The sequence below is a fragment of the Eretmochelys imbricata genome, chromosome 8 (assembly GCF_965152235.1).
Source record: "Eretmochelys imbricata isolate rEreImb1 chromosome 8, rEreImb1.hap1, whole genome shotgun sequence".
NCBI lineage: Eukaryota > Metazoa > Chordata > Testudines > Cheloniidae > Eretmochelys > Eretmochelys imbricata.
This window is the reverse complement of record NC_135579.1, coordinates 107672556-107692411: the sequence shown is the minus strand read 5'-3', so window position 1 is coordinate 107692411 and position 19856 is coordinate 107672556. Positions and strand designations below refer to the sequence as shown.

At 42.2% G+C, this 19856-nt stretch overlaps 1 protein-coding gene across 1 annotated transcript in view; it reads left to right on the top strand.

Annotated features, from left to right (window-relative positions):
• The first annotated feature begins 4914 nt into the window (after positions 1–4914).
• PTPRF (protein tyrosine phosphatase receptor type F) overlaps positions 4915–19856 on the top strand; it is a 358571-nt gene continuing 343629 nt past the window's right edge. The window contains exon 1 of the mRNA XM_077823717.1: positions 4915–4996. Within this exon, the coding sequence (XP_077679843.1) occupies positions 4915–4996 (82 nt within the window). The remainder of the gene's footprint in view (positions 4997–19856) is intronic.

The window sequence follows — 19856 nt, the reverse complement described above, 5'->3', positions numbered from 1 at the left end:
AGACACCTCACACGACAACCTTTGTGCAATATTTGCTGCAAATATAGAACAGTGGTTGCAACAATGATTTATACGGTCACAGTTTGTCAATTATATCACAGCAATATAAGGACCAATCAGTATATTTTTAAGTATATACAGGAGCTGATTCAGGAAGTGACTGTAGCTGAGGCTACTAAGTATTATTAACTACAATATAATTAAATTCCACTGGCCAGATTGGGTATCAAAATGTGACACAACTTCAGAAAGGGCAATTTGAATAAAATGAGGTTAGTCAAAAAGCTCTAAAATTAAAAGTAAAGAGAATAAAATCCTTGGAGGTGTCATGAAAACAGTAATAGAGTCTCAGAAGTTATGCTCATTGCTGAACAGGATGGATACAAATAAATGATAGTTTGTTCAAGTGCTAAACCAGCTTTTGGCAGCTGTAATTTCTTCTGCAGGTGCCGAGGGAATATTTTCTTCATTTCAGTTTAGGACTTGTGTACGCAGTGGGTAATGCACACTACAGGGGTGTGAATTCTAAAGTGCACATTAATTGGTCCATGTAGGCCCTGTTGGTGGTCACTAAATGTTCTTTATGTGCTTTAATGCACTGCGGTCTCCCACATCTGACCTGCAGGGAGTTTATCGGGATATTCAGCCAAAACTTCCCTTTGCTCTGTTCATTCCGTTAGCCAAAGGTGTGCAACCATGAGTAGCCATAAACTTCCTTTCCCGCCCTGGTGTCTATACACTTCACATACTTACAGATCGTTATCGGATTCCTTCTTTAGCCAATCTCTATGATACTTGCCGCTTGTCTTGTATGTCAGTCCCTTCAGCCCCTTTAAACATTTTGCTGGTCAGTTCTCTCCAGGTTGTTTTATATTTATAGTTGGGAACTGATGTTCTAGGCATGGTCTCACCTTGGTCTGTGAAGTGATATCTCTGCACGTGCAGCAGCTTTTTTACCTCTCTGTTGTACTGCAAGCTCCCATTCAGTTTCACCCTAAATCTCTCTTGGTATCATCGCCTCCCAAATAGATCTCCCTTTTCATATCTTTCAGATTTGCCCTAGAGTTTGCATCTTGCAGTATCACCAGACTGAGTCTTGTTCATACTGCTACACTAGTGTCTTTGTATTCTATTCCTTACCCCCTCAAAAAACAAAACAAAAACACACTGTGCTAAAAATATGTTAAGGCTTCAAAGTGAAACATTCACAAGACAAGTCAGGAACTGCCTACACAACTCTACTTCTGCTACTTTGTGTGTGTGCATTATGATAGTCTTTAATTAACCCGGTTCCATACGTTTTCCATTCCTCCTTCAGTATGCAGATTAGATGTTAGCACTGGATGAAGCTGCTGATCTATACTGATTATTATCATCACTATTAATAATAAAAAGAAAAGGAGTACTTGTGGCACCTTAGAGACTAACCAATTTATTTTAGCATGAGCTTTCGTGTCTGATGAAGTGAGCTGTAGCTCACGAAAGCTCATGCTAAAATAAATTGGTTAGTCTCTAAGGTGCCACAAGTACTCCTTTTCTTTTTGCGAATACAGACTAACACGGCTGTTACTCTGAAACCTACTATTAATAATGTAGCCTGCTTCATTCGCTGCTCACCACCCTACTTTTGCACGTGGTTTGCTTGGTCAGTTTTATGTTGTTCAGGACCCCAAAGTGCTGTGGACACTTCTCTCCATACGGACGAGTCAGTGTCTTCCTCAGGATCCTTAGGCTGTGCAGATTCTACTCCAGGACATTATATGTACAATGCAAAGGGGGTCCCATTATACTGCGCATGTCTGGAAAGAGCAGGGAGATCTGCAGCCTCTCTTGGGATTGGACAGTGTTTAGTTCACATCTCCCGATCTGCATATCTGGGCTCCAGTTTCAGAGCATTTTATACCTTTCCACCATTAAAAAGCAGCTCCCTTTTGTTGTGGCTTTCTTTATGAAAAATTGTTCCTTGTCTCCTATGTCAGATAGTGATACAATTGATGTGCTGGAGTTATCTTCTTGCTCAGAAAAGTTTCTGGGGGGAAACCCATCACATTTCTCAACAAAGATGGGATTGTTTTTATCTTGTGATCATAAGCAAAACTGGATCTGGCAGTTCTTCCCCTTGATGAATTTGATTCAAATCTTTGATTCAAATATCCCTTGTCTTCACTTGATTTTCAAGTTGTTCCAAGCATCCCTTCCTAAGTAGCTTAATTTTAATGTGTGTTTTTGTGAGAGTCTCTTGTTCCTCACCTAGTTTCTTTGAGATTTCTTATCCAGCTCTTCGGTGTGCTGCTCATTGCTGATGACCCACTTATTTCATTTATTAGAAGTTCATGGAGGACTTGAGCTATTCAGTGCTGGTTATGATTTCTCTCAATGTTTTAGAGTTAACCTTCTCCCAGCAGAGCTGGCTGCTCCCTGTTTTGCCCAGCACTATATGAATCACTGATGCTCTTAAAAAGAAAAGGAGGACTTGTGGCACCTTAGAGACTAACAAATTTATTTTAGCATAAGCTTTCGTGGGCTACAGCTCACTTCATCGGATGCATGCTTAGTTCATTGTCAAACTTATCTCACTTGTTTGTAGATAATTTTCTTCTGACGCCACTCCTGCAGCAAAGGGAAGAGCTCCTCTAACCGTCTTGGTTCAGGATTTTCCCTCTGCCAGCTGTTCGGCTATGGGTAACATCTGCCTCCTAAGGGTTCATTGTGCTTCACCTGACTTTCTGTCATGTTGCATCAAATGCTCAGTTGTCTGGCTGGGGAGAGCTGTTTGCTTCTAAAAATGGGAGAGCTGAACCATATAAATAGAGGTCCGTTTCATGTTTTCAGTTTCCAAACAGAATGACAGTTACTTAGATTTATAAAAAATTAAAGCATTCCAATTTAGAGGGTTTTAAATATTGTATGTAGACAGTTTTTCCACATACACTGCAACAATGGAGGTGGGGAGGAGTAGGATTCTTCCTACTGAGGGGCAAAGAAAGACTATGGGGCTTTATTAGCCATGGGGCAATGGGGATTGGGGTGGGTAAGAACAATTTTGCCTAAGAAATTTGGTTTCTCTTAACCAAGATGGTAAATTAGTTTAAGGGAGTGAACGGTTGCAAAAAGAGCAAGTCTATAAAATACCTTATGGGACAACTGATAAATTCATCAATTTCTTATGTTGCAATTTATGTCCAGCTCACGGGCCTGAGAAGTCATAATTCTGTCAAACCTGAGACGAGAGCAGATTTGAATTCGTTTTCTGAAGAGAGACAGGAATGAGGAGACAGATCTATTCTCTTAGTTGGAGTTTCTCTGTAAGTTTTCTCTGAATGAGGAACATGAGAAACCATGCTGCTGTTCACGTGACTTCTGAGCATTGTCTGGTAGACAGACCTGAGCCAATACTCTTACAAAATGACTCCTTCAAAAGTTAGGCTGGTAAATATCCAAGCTGCCTTCTAAGCTAGTTGTAAACCTCTCACATTTTCTGCCCTGATCAGAGGTGGAATTTGACACAAAACGTTAGTTTTGGCACAGTAATTCTGAATACTTAGCGCCTTTTGTGAGGAGAGTAGCCCTCTTACAGTTCTATTGCTGATGAGTCAGATATAATAGTGCTGCTGAAAGCGTGCTGCAGAATTTTTCTCGCTTTATCAGGTTGAATAAGTTAACAGCACCTGCAGAAGTTAGAGGCATAATCTTCACTGTTAGCCTAGGCACTCATTCATATTTACAGAGCTGTTCAACATTGGGCAAACCGACTGGGGCTTGAATTGAGTTTCCTGTTGAAATAAAGTTGATGCTGCTGGTAATGATACAACTATCTGTCTCTGTCTCTGCAGAGCAGGACATCTTAATGGGGTTTTCAGTAACTCTTTCGCGGGAGCCAAATGAGGATTTAGGGGTTAGATACCAGCAAGAAGAGAATGGGGTGTCAGGCTGTTACGAAGGGCATTTCTTTCAGTGTGCAGAATCCTGCTTCTGAGCATACTGGGGTTTATTTTTGTATTGAGATAATAGAAGCAGGGATGGAATAATCAGTATTTTCTCCATATCTAGTTCAGAACTAGGTTATTGTGTAAAGTACCTTCAGATGTCTTGGCTGTAGAAGGCACTACATACATAAAATTATCTTTGTATTGTATGATATAACATGTGAAGAGATTTACTGTATAATACAGTGATAGAGGGAAGAAGAAACATCATTGACTGTTAGATAGTATGATAGGATGTAAATATTTGTCTTGGTGGATTTTCCTGACATTTTGCTGGGCACCATTGTTGCTGCCATTGTCTGAACACTTTTTGTTTTTGTCAGAAGGTAACGTTCCTAAAACGCAATGCTTAACATCACTGTCAAAAGTTTTTATGATATCTGTGAATCTCAGAAAAAGGTTAAAAAACAAACACAAACAAAATCAAAACAAAAAACCCCAAAAGGAAGAACAGCCAAAATCTTTGTCCCCAGAGCTAGGACTTGAGCCCTTCTCTGAAATTCTCGTGAACAGCAAGAGTGCTATGAGTAGTGTCGTGTGCGATAAGTGATCTCCCTAGTGCTCCGCTTTCCTTCCAGAATGCTCATAATCTACATGCAATGCTTCAAACCAGGGCCCAGGAACATACTAACCAGGTGTGTAACCAGGACATGTCTCATGCCACAGGGGCATCATTGGCACAGCATTGTTAAAGTAGGAAAGATGGTTAAACCGACGTTTAAAAAAATCTGAGTTTATGATATGTATATATTTTTTGCGATTCGGGGTGAGATACTGGGGCACCATGGTCTAATTTTACTGTCTTGTCTTTTAGATTTGATCCATTTTCTCCTATTCTCTTTGTTTGTAGGAATAAGTCTGCATTTCTTAATGCTGGATGTACTGGCCACTTGCTTCAGACTAAGGAGGACTGGCTCTGCTTTGGAATATGGTGCCTCACTTCTGTGTCCCAGTATTCCTTGTACCAGCAGTAGTTCTGTGCTGCTTGATGCCTTCAATGGAGGCAGACAGTAAGTAACGTTCAAACCGTAACTTCCTAAAACCTCATGAACATTAAATATTTTCTTCCATCAAATATTCACCTGCTTGGCTCAGGTATGTGCTGAGAGAGAAATGGAAAAGTAACTCTAATGGTCTCTTGTTTCAAGTGCGATTAAATAGGACATGCCTGGGAAGGACAAAATAAAATCTTGTCCTTTTCTGTGACTTTGAAAAACAAACCGTCAGTAAGAGTTGTGTGGCATTGGGGGAGCAATATGTCTAATGACTGTGAGTTTGAAACCTTAGATTTGATTCTGATCAGCTATAATGGAGTAAACACAGCTTTGTACTGGGAGGAGGAGGTGCTACCGTGCACAGGGAATTTCCATTACTTTATTTTCCCCATTCTTTTATTAATTTCATTGACCCTCAAAACCTCCATGCTTCTGCTGAAGCCTAGCAGTCAGATGGTTGCATGGATACTGATAAATTGGAGAGGTTTCTGAAAAGACCTATGAGAAGGATTGGAAAACACACCTTATAGTGAGAGACTCAGAAGTTTAATCTAGTTAACAAAGAGAAGGTTAAGAGGTGACTTGATCACAGTTCATAAGTACTGAAGGAACAAAATGGACACCATGTAGAATCAAGCACGTGGGTTTATTACGCACAGCGCTGGCGGAGTGTCACCTTGCTTATTAGGCTCAGAGACACTGCCAAATAATTGATTACACTGGATTATATGGATTTTCCATGGGCAGAGGGAAATGACAAGGTAGGTAGTCCCAAGCCCCTTGATAGGGCTAACTAAATAAATTTGTTAGTCTCTAAGGTGCCACAAGTACTCCTTTTCTTTTTGCGAATACAGACTAACACGGCTGCTATTCTGAAAGATAAACACAGTAGCCAATAGTCAAAGATTACATAATGTCTCTGCCCATGGTTTCAGGTTAACAAGTAACATACAATTTGTACTTTAAACAATGTGTAAAGTGTGTTAGTATAAAATATATCTGTTGAATTCTGATTTGGGGTCCATAGGAATGAAGTAGCTCCTCTGATTGTCCAACAGGTACATACTTGGGGGTTAAAGTAGAAAAACATTGAAAAGTATGGGGCAATAGGAATTGTCTTTGAGTTGCTGTCATTTGCACTTCCAAAGGCAGACACTGGTATCTGGGGAGGGGAGGAGGATGCCATATCTCATGCTGACATGCTTGAACCTCTTCCATAAACTCAAGGTTGGTGTGTGGGGAGAGCATGGCTACCTCCTCTGCCAGAGGAGAAGACACAAACATCATGGGCTGCTTTCATTCCTTTGGTCTGTTTTCAGCTTCAGATAAGAGCTCCAATTACTGCTCCCCATCTGGCGTTTTGGTGACCAAGCGTACCTTAGTAAAAAGCAAGGTTGTCTTTTATTTGTTCTCCTTCTCCTAGCTAATATTGTTCACTGTTTACTGGGCCTCTTGACCAAACTCTGGACTTTGGGCCTGTAAAAAGAGTTGACACAGCCTATATCAGGTTTTTACATAAACAGCACATGGATTTTGGCCCTTCAGGTACCTACAGGGGGAGTAGAAATTTAATAGGGGGCTCTTCAGTGTAGCAGAGAAAGGTCTAACACGATCCAGTGGCTGGAAGTTGAAGCTAGACAAATTCAGACTGGAAAAAAGGTATACATTTTTTAACAGTGGGGATAATTGTACACTGGAACAAAGTACCAAGGGTCATGGTGGTTAAATAGGACATTCTCCAGCACTGACAATTTTTAAATCAAGATCAGATTTTTTTTTAAAAAAAGATCTGCTCTAGTTCAAAAGGAATTTTTTGGAGGCAGTTCTCCAGCCTGTGTTATATGTTGTCAGACTCGATGATCACAATGGTCCCTTCTGTCCTTGGAATTTTTGAATGGGTGGGAGCTGCTGAAGATTGAGCAGGTGGCCCTGCTGTAGCGCTTCTAGATTCGCATGTCAGTAGTGTGAAGGTAAAATATTTTAGTATGGTGCTGCCTTGTTTTTAACCTGTATCAACCAACACGATGCCCAAAACGTTCTGGAGCCCTCATTCCGGCCGTGATTAGCCCAGTCCAGGAGAGAAATGAAAAAAGTAGGGCTGTCGATTAATCGCAGTTAACTTACATGATTAACTTAAAAAAATTAATCACGATTAATTGTAGTTTTAAACACATTGTTAAACAATAGAATTCCATCTGAAATGTATTAAATATTTTTGGATGCTTTTCTACATTTTCAAATATATTGATTTCAGTTACAACACAGAATACAAAGTGTACAGTGCTCACTTTATATTACTATTTTTATTACAAATATTTGTACTGTAAAAATGATCAACTAAAGAAATAGTATTTTTCAATTCACCTCATACAAGTACCATAATGCAATCTCTTTATCGTGAAAGTGCAACTTACAAAAGTAGATTTTTTTTTTCAGTTACATAGCTGCATTCAAACAAAGCAATGTAAAACTTTAGATCCTACCAATCCACTCAGTCCTACTTTTTGTTCAGCCAATTGCTAAGACAAACAAGTTTGTTTACATTTACGGGAGATAATGCTGCTGGCTTCTTATTTACAATGTCACCTGAAAGTGAGAAGAGGCGTTTGCATGGCACTTTTGTAGGCGGCATTGCAAGGTATCTATATGCCAGATATGCTAAACATTCGTATGCCCCTTCATGCTTCAGCCACCGTTCCGGAGGACATGCTTCCATGCTGATGACGCTCGTTAAAATAATAATGTGTTAATTACATTTTGAGTGAACTCCTTGGGGGAGAATAGTATGTCTCCTTCTCTGTTTTACCTGCATTCTGCCATATATTTTATGTTATATCAGTCTGGGATGATGAGCCAGCACATGTTGTTCATTTTAAGAACACTTTCACTGCAGATTTGACAAAACGCAAAGAAGGAACCAGTGTAAGATTTCTAAGGATAGCTACAGCACTTGACCCAAGGATTAAGAATTTGAAGTGCCTTCCAAAATCTGAGAGGGATGAAGTGTGGATCATGCTTTCAGAAGTCTTAAAAGAGCAATATTCTGATGTGGAAACTACAGAACCCGAACCACCAAAAAAGAAAATCAACCTTCTTCTGGTGGCATCTGACTAAGATGATAAAAGTGAACAGCTGTCGGTCTGCAATGCTTTGAATCATTATCAAGCAGTACCCGTCATGTTATGTTTATGAGAAGCACACAAGATCTTTTTCAGGGGAAAAGGCAATATGCCACATTTCTTGGAAATACAACAATTAACATGTGCATTCAATCACACACACACACTGTCCAGAAGTTGATGTTATAGTTATCAGTCCAGAGACTGGATCAATCTAGTGGCCAGCTGGGTTGATCGCGGGTAGGGAGGAGCCGGGTTCTGTCAGTTATGATGCGATGCTTTGGGGAAATCTTGGCAGGACGAACCCAAAGTCTCATGGCAAAGCCCCGTTTATATAGAGATTTTCCTTCATTGGGACCAGTGAGTTTTGCATCATCAAGTTGTAATCAATTGTTGTTTGACGAGTGTTTGTTTTCTTAAATTGTCCTTCTCATCCTTTATTTTGTTCTTTTATTAGTTTTTTAGGGAGTTACCCCATGCGGGTTTTGATTACAGCTGTTTTGTCCCCACTGATGGGTGCCTGCCACATCTTCCAGAGTCGTCAATCTGCCCTCCTCTGACATCTCAACAGGGGCATGTTGCAATCTCCTTCTGGCACTTTTACGTCCATCCTCCATTCCTTCCTAGAACATCTGGTCCAGTGATGGCCTTCACACTTATTTTTGAACACGCACATTCCTCATTCACACACAAAACAGGGTTGATTTACACAAAGCATTTGAACAGGAACATCAAATTGCAATGCAAGAAAAAACAATCATTGCATTCTTTTATTTATTTTAAAATGCTAAACCTACAACAAAGTGGTGACCCTAAAATGTCTGTCACTGCCTTGAAATCACAAAATTCAGACACAAAATTCTGGCTAATGCATCTTTACCAATGGCACACTAGGCCATTCCTTTCTGCTTTCAGAAAGGGTGGCTGGCAAAATATAATCAAATCATACATCAATGCATTTAATACATGCTACACAAAATTCTTTATCCTTCTTTTTAAATTATACAAAATAAAAACACAAAATCCTAATACTACAGTCACAAGCATGGACGCATGTCCTCTGGAATGGTGGTTGAGGATGAAGAGACATATGAATGTTTAACGCATCTGGCATGTAATTATTTTGCAACGCTGGCAACAACAGTGCTATGCGAATGCCTGTTCTCGCTTTCTGGTGACATTGTAAACAAGAAGCAGGCAGCATTATCTCCTGCAAATGTAAACAAACTTGTTTGTTTGAGTGACTGGCTGAACAAGAAGTAGGACTGACTGCACTTTTAGGCTCTAAAGTTTTACATTGTTTTATTTTTGAATGCAGTTTTTTTTACATAATTCTACATTTGTAAGTTCAACTTTCATGATAAAGAGATTGCAGTACAGTACTTGTATGAGGCGAATTGAAAAATACTATTTCTTTTGTATTTTACAGCACAAATATTTGTAATAAAAATAAATATAAAGTGAGCACTGTACACTTTGTATTGTGGGTTGTAATTGAAATTAATATATTGAAAATGTAGAAAACATCCAAAATATTTAAATAAATGGTATTCTATTAATAATAGTGTGATTCATCACACAATTAATTGCAATTAATTTTTTGAACTGCTTGACACCCCTAGAAAAAAGCTATGAAAAGAGAGTTTGTGGAGCGGAGGGAGAGGAGAGGAGAAACTTGGCTAACTGAGCTGCTGAAAATGCGTTCCAGGAGTGCTCTAGTGGATGCGTTACACATAATGCAGAAAGCTCTGCAGGCTTGTTTTTCAGCCTTGCTTTTCATTCCTCAGCTTGGGCAGCCATCTGTATTAGCTAGGCCTATCCTTAGATATTTATGGGGCCATGTCTAAGGTAAGACAGCTCCCTCTGTACCTATGACACAGGTTCCCTTCCCCCTCATCTCCCTGTACACGTGGCAGGTGCCAAGTCACCACCTTCCTGTCTGCTGCTTTTTCTGGACTGGTGTGACTTTCCCTCCCACACATTTTTGTTGTGAAACTTCAAGACTGCCAGTATTATCCTGCACATGAAGCAGAAAAGAGAAGTCAGAACACAGGTTTCTGAACAGGGGAGATATGGATAATTGGTGTTCAGTCTGTGATACAGCTGTCTGGCACCAGCCTTGGATGGGATAGCTGATGGGGAATAGGAGTGGTGCTCTGGCTGGCAACTGTATTTGTGTGCATGATATGAGTGGATCCTGTCTTTCCACGTAGCTCCTGGCTGCCACTGATACCTGTCAGAGGGTTGATTTTTTTCAGTAAGGCTCAGCAACCAGAAATCTCACTGAAGTCCATGGGAGCCGCAGGTGATTAGTACTTTTTGAAAATCAGGCGGATTCTCAGTTTTTCTTGGAAATTAGAAAGTCAAGTTTGGCAGTAGATGGCTGAGATGTGCTTCCAGTGCAGCTTGTTATAACAATTAGCTGCTTCTCACACAATGTTTACTTTGTCATCAGATTTGTAGTTAAGCTACAATTTTACAAAAACTAGAGAAAGTCACTGTGGATCTTGATGAGAGCCTGGTTGTGAGGAGGGAGGGAAGGGATCAAAAGCTTTTAAGCTTGAGTGAAGGGGAGACAGTGGGCTCCGAGGTGATGGAAGTAAGATGAGGGACGTGGGGGAATAGGAGGAAAGATGAGTAATTAATATTTACCAGCAATAGCACTTCTGCACAGCTGGTGGGTTAATGTAATCTCTTTCAGAGCCTCTCTGAGTGGGTCACGACTACAGCTGGGGGAAAGAATGGTCATTATGCCACAGCTATCCCCTTCCTCATGTTCTCCTGAGTGGTGTTGACTGTAAACTTTTAATTCACCTCACCTGATATAAATAGTTCTTAGCCTGTTTTGGAGTCAGGAGAGAACAAGAGGGTGCAAGCTTTATCCTCTAAGGTATGAAGGTTCCTAATGGATAATTATCCCTGCTCCTCTCCTAGAAAGAACAAAGAGCTTTGCTGCATCAGATACAAAAGCAGGAGTCATCCAAGGTATCTCAGGACTTTTCTGATTCTAGTGATAGTCTGTGTTGTTTACATGTTGCTAATTCCATGGAATGTTACACTTCCCCAAGTTTAAATTTACCAAAATTGGCCCTGCTTCACAGCCCCAGTTCCAAATATTGATGTTTGGGGTGTGAAGCGCTGCCTCTTAGGAGGCAGGCAAGTCTTTTTCTCAGGCTCTGAGTGATTGAATTGCTTCTTCCTGACATGGAAGGCAAATTTGTAGAGCTGTGACCTGTATGATCCTGTACCCTCCACAATTGGCACAGATTAACCAAGAATCATAGAATCATAGAATATCAGGGTTGGAAGGGACCCCTGAAGGTCATCTAGTCCAACCCCCTGCTCAAAGCAGGACCAATCCCCAATTAAATCATCCCAGCCAGGGCTTTGTCAAGTCTGACCTTAAAAACTTCTAAGGAAGGAGATTCTACCACCTCCCTAGGTAACGCACCACCCTCCTAGTGAAAAAGTTTTTCCTAATATCCAACCTAAACCTCCCCCACTGCAACTTGAGACCATTACTCCTTGTCCTGTCCTCTTCTACCACTGAGAATAGTCTAGAACTATTCTATAGAGCTAGCCTCTCTGGAACCACCTCTCAGGTAGTTGAAAGCAGCTATCAAATCCTCCCTCATTCTTCTCTTCTGCAGACTAAACAATCCCAGTTCCCTCAGCCTCTCCTCATAAGTCATGTGTTCCAGACCCCTAATCATTTTTGTTGCCCTTCGCTGGACTCTCTCCAATTTATCCACATCCTTCTTGTAGCGTGGGGCCCAAAATTGGACACTGTACTCCAGATGAGGCCTCACCAATGTCGAATAGAGGGGGACGATCACGTCCCTCGATCTGCTCGCTATGCCCCTACTTATACATCCCAAAATGCCATTGGCCTTCTTGGCAACAAGGGCACACTATTGACTCATATCCAGCTTCTCCTCCACTGTCACCCCTAGGTCCTTTTCCGCAGAACTGCTGCCTAGCCATTCGGTCCCTAGTCTGTAGCTGTGCATTGGGTTCTTCCGTCCTAAGTGCAGGACCCTGCACTTATCCTTATTGAACCTCATCAGATTTCTTTTGGCCCAATCCTCCAATTTGTCTAGGTCCCTCTGTATCCTATCCCTCCCCTCCAGCGTATCTACCACTCCTCCCAGTTTAGTATCATCCGCAAATTTTCTGAGAGTGCAATCCACACCATCCTCCAGATCATTTATGAAGATATTGAACAAAACCGACCCCTGGGGCACTCCACTTGACAGCAGCTGCCAACTAGACATGAAGCCATTGATCACTACCCGTTGAGCCCGACAATCTAGCCAACTTTCTACCCACCTTATAGTCCATTCATCCAGCCCATACTTCCTTAACTTGCTGACAGGAATACTGTGGGAGACCGTGTCAAAAGCTTTGCTGAAGTCAAGAAACAGAAAGAGCTTCTGTCAAGAGCTTCTGTGGAGGTGCAGTTTGACCCCAGTAGTGGCTCTAAATTCCTATTCTTCCTTTATCTTTCCCCACTGACTCTCTTTTGAATAACAGGGTGAAACTGTTCAAAACAAATTGGTCTGGATCGCAGCATCTGAGAAACAGAAAGGAAGGAAGTGCCTCAGCTGCCAGCGGCAGGAGAAAAAAAAAGTGACAATTTCATTTTTCCTTTCTGTCCGAGGGACAGGCAGGTTGGGAGCAATTAGACTTCCAATTAAGGGATGACTTATCTGGAGATGGAAATTGTGTTTTGTAGAAAAGGACATTGCAGCCAAGGCAGAATACATTGGTGTGTATAACCTTGTGATATCCTTGTTCCAAAGGAGAAAGCTGGAGCTTGAGGTAAAGAATGAGAAGCCCTGCCATAGGATTTGGAGCTGGGCTGATACATAGTGAGAAGTGACCTCTAGATCACTGTGGCTGTTCATTCTCCCTGTTGGAAAGCCATTTTGGAGGGTGCTACAGAGGTGTCAGGATCAATTTAACATCTGTTGAGTGCTCTAAGTTCCTCTGATAAAAGGTGACAGAACAGGGAAAATATGACTATCATTGTTTCTAGATCCCCTAGACCCGGTAAATAATTGAGGGTAAAGGGGGCAGTATGTGTGGATCAGCTGTGTCGTGTATCTGACAATAGGCTGTTGCCCTGCTTTGTGCTCAGGAGCCCACACATAACCTGGGTTTCCCTACTTGCTAAGTCTGTTGTTGTTGTCACAACAGATTTTAGTGCTGCTGCTGTAGCTTTTTGACAGTTAGGCAACTGTCATATAGCGAGACGTGGAAGGGTGAGATAAAACAGATTGAATATGCACTACATAGTAGTGCAGGGAATTTACTACATTGACTTGCTTGGAATTGAGTTCACAGAAGCTGCAAGTAATGGTAGTGGTGAAGAAGTGGAGGGTAATACAAAGGTTGACCATATGTCACTGTTTCAGAAAAGAGGTTAGATCAGGGTGGGCAAACTTTTTGGCCTGAGGGCCGCATCAGGGTGGGGAAATTGCATGCATGAATGTAGGGCTGGGGCAGGAGGTTGGGGTGTGGGAGGGGATGGGAGGTGGGAGGGTGGTGTGCAGGAAGGGGTTATGGGCAAGCGGTTGGGGTGCAGGAGGGCTGTGGGATGTACAAGGGGGCTACGGGCAGGGGGTTGGGGTGCAGGGTGGAGAAGGAGTTTGGGCTCCGGGCTCCAGCCCAGCGCCACTTACCTGGAACAGCTCCGGGATGGCAGGGGCGCACATAAGGGCTAAGACAGGCTCCCTGCCTGCCCTGGCCCAGCGCTGGTCCGAGAAGTGGCCGGCACATGTCCCTGTGGCCCCTGCGGGGGCAGAGGGCTCCGTGCGCTGCCCTCACTTGTGGGTACCTCCCCTGAAGCTCCCATTGGCCGCGGTTCCCCGTTCGTGGCCAATGGGAGCTGCGGAAGGCGGTGCCTGCAGACGAGGGCAGCGCACGGAGCTGTCTGCCCCCCTGTCCCCTAGGGGCTGCAGGGAGGTGGTGCCATCCGCTTCCAGGAGCAGTGTGGGGTGGCAATCCCATGGGCCGGATCCAAAGGCCTGAGGGGCCGGCGCGCGGTGTGGCAATCCCATGGGCCGGATCCAAAGCCTTGAGGGGCCAGATCCAGCCCGCTGGCCGTAGTTTGCCCACCCCGGATTAGATTGTGGGTTCCACACTGTAAGGGAACAGAGTCAACAGCATCACAAACCTTTCTGGTGAGCTACCACCAGGGATAGGTGAGCATAAGGGTGGGAGGGTGGATATTAGATATATGTATCTTATATATACATATCTATAGTGCTAGTTTGGCAGATAGTACTTTCAAAACCCTCCTATTGTTTTTGCAGACTGCTGTGGAGAAATTATTAAATTTTATCTGTGATCTGACTGTGTTTCTGTCAGGGTGACCCTAATTCCATTAGAGCAGCTTGGAGCTGATTCAGGATGATTGTTTTACACTTTCTCCCTCAGCTTGCTCATGTTTTTCTTTTATGCACTCTCTCTGCTTCCCCTTCTGCTAGATCTCAACTATACCACGGAAAAATGGCTTCGCAGATTTCATTTAATGTTTAGTTCAATTGTCAAGGAAAAGATGCTCTTTTCAGGCCTTTGGAATATGTTTCTTGCTTTAATAAAAAAAAAATCTTTTCAACCAAAATATGTGGAGTCTCAGGAAAAGAAATCAATACTTTAGGCGGAGGCCATCATCACTCTTTCTTTAAATTAGGCTTTGTGTTTGACATCCTGGGCATGGCTTCCATTAACCGAGGGGCGGACGAAGTGACCCAGCAGAGGTCTTTTCTAACCACGTGTGTCTTGGATTATCTCAGGCAGAATTTCAAAGGATTTAAAGAAGAAAGCTTCTTCCAAAGTGACCTTGTAGGGTGGAAGAGCTACAGCAGGGCATATGTCAACTGAGGTGTGAATGTGGTATCTGGCAAATATCCAATTAACTATTTTGATTTCTAAAGATTTTGGATGAACTTCAACTTTATTTATTTATGGGGAGGACAGGGTAAATAATTGGCCAATTGTGAGCTTGTGCTAATAATGGCATAGCGTTCGGCATCGCAGCAGTGAAATCTGAGAAAGGACTGTGAAAATAGGTGCTGACTTCTTATGTCAACAGGCCTCTGTCCCTGTGAGGATCTGTCTATACAACAATGGACGGACACACATATCAAATGTGGGCTTTTACCTATGGCCACGTTATTTGGATCCTAACTTGGGTCAAGAACAGGAAACCAAAGATTATGGGAAGATGATAAAGAATTGTTAGTATTGCTAAAGCCTGAGAAATGAAAAAGTACTGCTGCCATTTGTAGACATTTGACACAAAGTGAGCTTTGTTTTGCTGAGGAGATTTTACATTGGGATATTAAATACTATGTCAGGAAGCTTTGGCAGGGAAGAAAACTGGAATCTTGTTACTTTATCCCCTTAAATTTTCACTTGAGTGCTGCCTTTTTGCCCTCCTTGCTCTAACTTCCTGGGACCCAACAATTGAACCTGACTGATCTTGACTCCTTGATTCAACTGGGCCTTCTTAGACTTTCAACCTGTTTGACTGGTGGTGACTCCGCAACTGATCAGCCACAGAGATAACTGGTGCAGGCCACCCTTGAGGGACAGCTGTAGGGGAACAACCTTGGTTTGAGTGATCATGAGCTAATTCCGTTCAAGCTAACTGGAAGGATAAACAAAAATAGATCTGTGACTAGGGTTTTTGATTTCAAAAAGGCTAACTTTAAAAAATTAAGGAAATTAGTTAGGGAAGTGGGTTGGACTGAAGAACTTGTGGATCTAAAGGCAGAGGAGGCCTGGAATTACTTCAAGTCAAGGTGCAGAAACTATCAGAAGCCCGCATCCCAAGAAAGGGGGAAAAGCTCATCGGCAGGAGTTGTAGACCAAGCTGGGTGAGCAAGCATCTCAGAGGTGAATAAGAAAAAGCAGAAAGCTTACAAGGAGTGGAAGATGGGAGGGATCAGCAAGGAAAGCTACCTTATTGAGGTCAGAACATGTAAGGATAAAGTGAGAAAGGCCAAAATCCATGTAGAGTTGGACCTTGCAAAGGGAATTAAAACCAATAGTAAAAGGTTCTGTAGCCATATAAACAAGAAAACAAAGAAAGAAGTGGGACTGCTAAAGACTGAGGATGGAGTGGAGGTTAAGGATAATTTAGGCATGGCCCAATATCTAAACAAATACGTTGCCTCAATCTTTAATGAGGAGCTTAGGGATAATGGTAGGATGACAAATGGGAATGAGGATATGGAGGTAGATATTGCCACATCCGAGGTAGAAGCCAAACTCGAACAGCTTAATGGGACTAAATCGGGAGGCCCAGATAACCTTCATCCAAGAATATTAAAGGAACTGGCACATGAAATTGCAAGCCCATTAGCAAGAATTTTTAATGAGTCTGTAAACTCGTGTTGTACCGTATGACTGGTGAATTGCTAACATAGTTCCTATTTTTAAGAAAGGGAAAAAAAAGTGATCTGAGTAACTACAGGCCTGTAGTTGCCATCTGTAGTATGCAAGGTCTTGGAAAAAATTTTGAAGGAGAAAGTAGTTAAGGACATTGAGGTAAATGGTAATTGGGACAAAATACAACATGGTTTTACAAAAAGTAGATCATATCAAACCAACTTGATCTCCTTCTTTGAGAAGGTAACAGATTTTTTAGACAAAGGGAACGCAGTGGATCTAATTTACCTTGATTTCAGTAAGGCATTTGATACAGTTCTACATGGAGAATTATTAGCTAAATCGGAAAAGATGGGGATCAATATGAAAATTGAAAGGCGGATAAGGAACTAGTTAAAGGGTCATACTGAAAGGTGAACTGTTAGACTGGAAGGAGGTTACTAGTGGAGTTCCTCAGGGATCGGTTTTGGGTCCAGTCTTATTTAATCTTTTTGTTACTGACCTTGGCACAAAAAGAGGGAATGTGCTAATAAAGTTTGTGGATTACACGAAGCTCGGAGGTATTGCCAATACAGAGAGGGACTGGGATATCATACAGGAAGAGCTGGATGACCTTGTAAACTGGAGTAAGAGTAATAGGATGCAATTTAATAGTGAAAAGTGCAAAGTCATGCATTTAGGGGTTAATAAAAAGAATTTTTGTTATAAACTGGGAACTCATCGCTTGGAAGTAACAGAGGAGGAGAAGGACCTCGGAATATTGGTTGATCACAGGATGACTACGAGCCGCCAATGTGATATGGCTGTGAAAAAAGCTAATGCGGTTTTGGGATGCATCAGGCGAGGTATTTCCAATAGAGATAAGGAGGTGTTAGTACCGTTATACAAGACACTGGTGAGACCTCACCTGGAATATTGTGTGCAGTTCTGGTCTCCTATGTTTAAGAAGGATGAATTCAAACTGGAACAGGTACAGAGAAGGGCTACTAGGATGATCCGAGGAATGGAAAACCTGTCTTATGAAAAGAGACTCAAAGAGCTTGGCTTGTTTAGCCTAACCAAAAGAAGGCTGAGGGGAGATCTGATTGCTCTCTCTAAATATTATCAGAGGGATAAATAACAGGGAGGGAGAGGAATTATTTAAGCTCAGTACCAATGTGGACACAAGAACAAATGGATATAAACTGGCCATCGGGAAGTTTAGACTTGAAATTAGATGAAGGTTTCTAACCATCAGAGGAGTGAATTTCTGGAATAGCCTTCCAAGGGGAGCAGTGGAGGCAAAAGACATATCTGGCTTCAAGGGTAAGCTTGATAAGTTTATGGAGGATATGATATGATGGGATAGCCTAATTTTGGCAATTAATTGATCTTTGACTATTAGCGGTAAATATGCGCAATGGCCTGTGATGAGACGCTGGATAGGGTGGGATCTGAGTTACTACAGAAAATTCTTTCCTGGGTGTCTGGCTGGTGAGTCTTGCCACATGCTCAGGGTTTAGCTGATCGCCATATTTGGGGTCAGGAAGGAATTTTCCTCCAGGGCAGAATGGCAGAGGCCCTGGTGGTTTTTCACTTTCCTCTGCAGCATGGGGCATGGGTCACTTGCTGGAGGATTCTCTGTGCCTTGAAGTCTTTAAACCACATGTTGAGGACTTCAGTCGCTCAGACAAAGGTCAGGGGTTTGTTACAGGAGCGGGTGTGTGAGATTTTGTGGCCTGCGTTGTGCAGGAGGTCAGACTAGACAATCATAATGGTCGCTTCAGACCTTAAAGTCTTTAAAGTCTATGAAAGAGAGGCACTTGCAGAGCCAAGTGGAGAGACCCAAAGATGAAGTTCTGAACCCGAGACTTATCCTTTACCTCTTCCTGTTTCTTTATTCTTTGTTTTTTTATGATGTCCCTAAAATGATGTGCGTGACTGTTTTGTGTGGGTTTTATAAGGTATGATCCAGATACCAGTGTGTTTTGTCTTGCTAGTAGTTAAGTAAATGTTCAGGTACTTTTCTACAGCTATTAACTGTGTTATGTTTGGGTAGCTTAACCATCTTCACCAATAAAGGTCGGAAGCAAAACTTTAAAATATTCTTTAGGGGAATAAACTGTCTTTGAGTTACACCAAATGCAATGTGACCTGGATCATTTGGGGCTAGCACAATTAAAACATTAAACCTCCCACATTTGTCCCTTCAATTCCAGTGACCCATGATACCCTTGGGTCGCCCTAAGAAGATGGACACTACCTGGAGACTGGACAGCCATTGATAACCAAGCCTCTTATTGCTCTGTCATGTACACAATCTCCTGTGACAGCTTGTTTGGGTAGCAAGTGTGGCTTCTAAAGCAGCAGTCCACAGTTCAATTAATCTTTCCTTTGTTTTTTTCTCATAAACCCATTTACAACATCATTCACTGTATTTTGTGTCAAACCCTTTTCATCCTGGTTTGTCAAACTGCCAACCTCCAAGTGTTCAGGGTCCTCCTATAGACACGCATGTTTACTAATATTCACGGGAGAGCCAACCCAAACATTAAAAAAAATACCAAAACCAAGTCATAAGCTGTTCCTTCCTCTGGGCTTCCCAGTGCATCTGTCTTCTCAGTTTCTGACTGAGACGCGAAGCTCCTTGTACAGGGACTCTGTATTTTGTGTCCCATACAACTCTGAGCACATCAGCAGCAATTAATAAATAATAACAGGGGTACAGTGATTTCAGTGATGAATGTGGTATGGTACCTGTCTCTACCTTGCCTTTTCAGGGAAAGGAGTGGAGGCTTAAAGTCCTCATTAACCCAGGCATTGCTGGTGAAATGTGCAGGATTCTCTCATTTTCTGTCAGTGTCAGTTTATGATGACATGAAAACTGGGACTAATCTGTGTAGCCAGATTTGCCTCCTGCCTTTGCAAGGAAGTTGCTATACTGAAATCCTGGTATTGATCACCCAGCCTATGGGTCCGTGCTGAGCCAGAGTTAATGTTTTATATTTTTTGAGAGGGTCAGTTGTGTCCTTCTTGACTGGGCTGCTTTTGAAAGAGATCAGTAAAGCTTCTCTTTAAAATTTTATCTTCAGCATAGAATCCTACATTTTAAACCCCAAAGGGACCATTATAATCTTCTAAGCCTGACCTCCTGCATAACACAGGCTGTATAATTTCACCCAATAATTTCTGCATCTAGTTTAACAATTTGGGATTGAGCTAGATGCAGGGGTTCTCAAATTTTGTTACACTGCCACCCTTTTCTTACAATAAAAATTACTACATGACCCCAGGAGCTGGGACTGAAGCCTGAGCCCGCCAAAGCCCAACTTCCCTGGATGTGGGCTGTGGCAGGGGCTGTAACCTGAGTCCCAAAA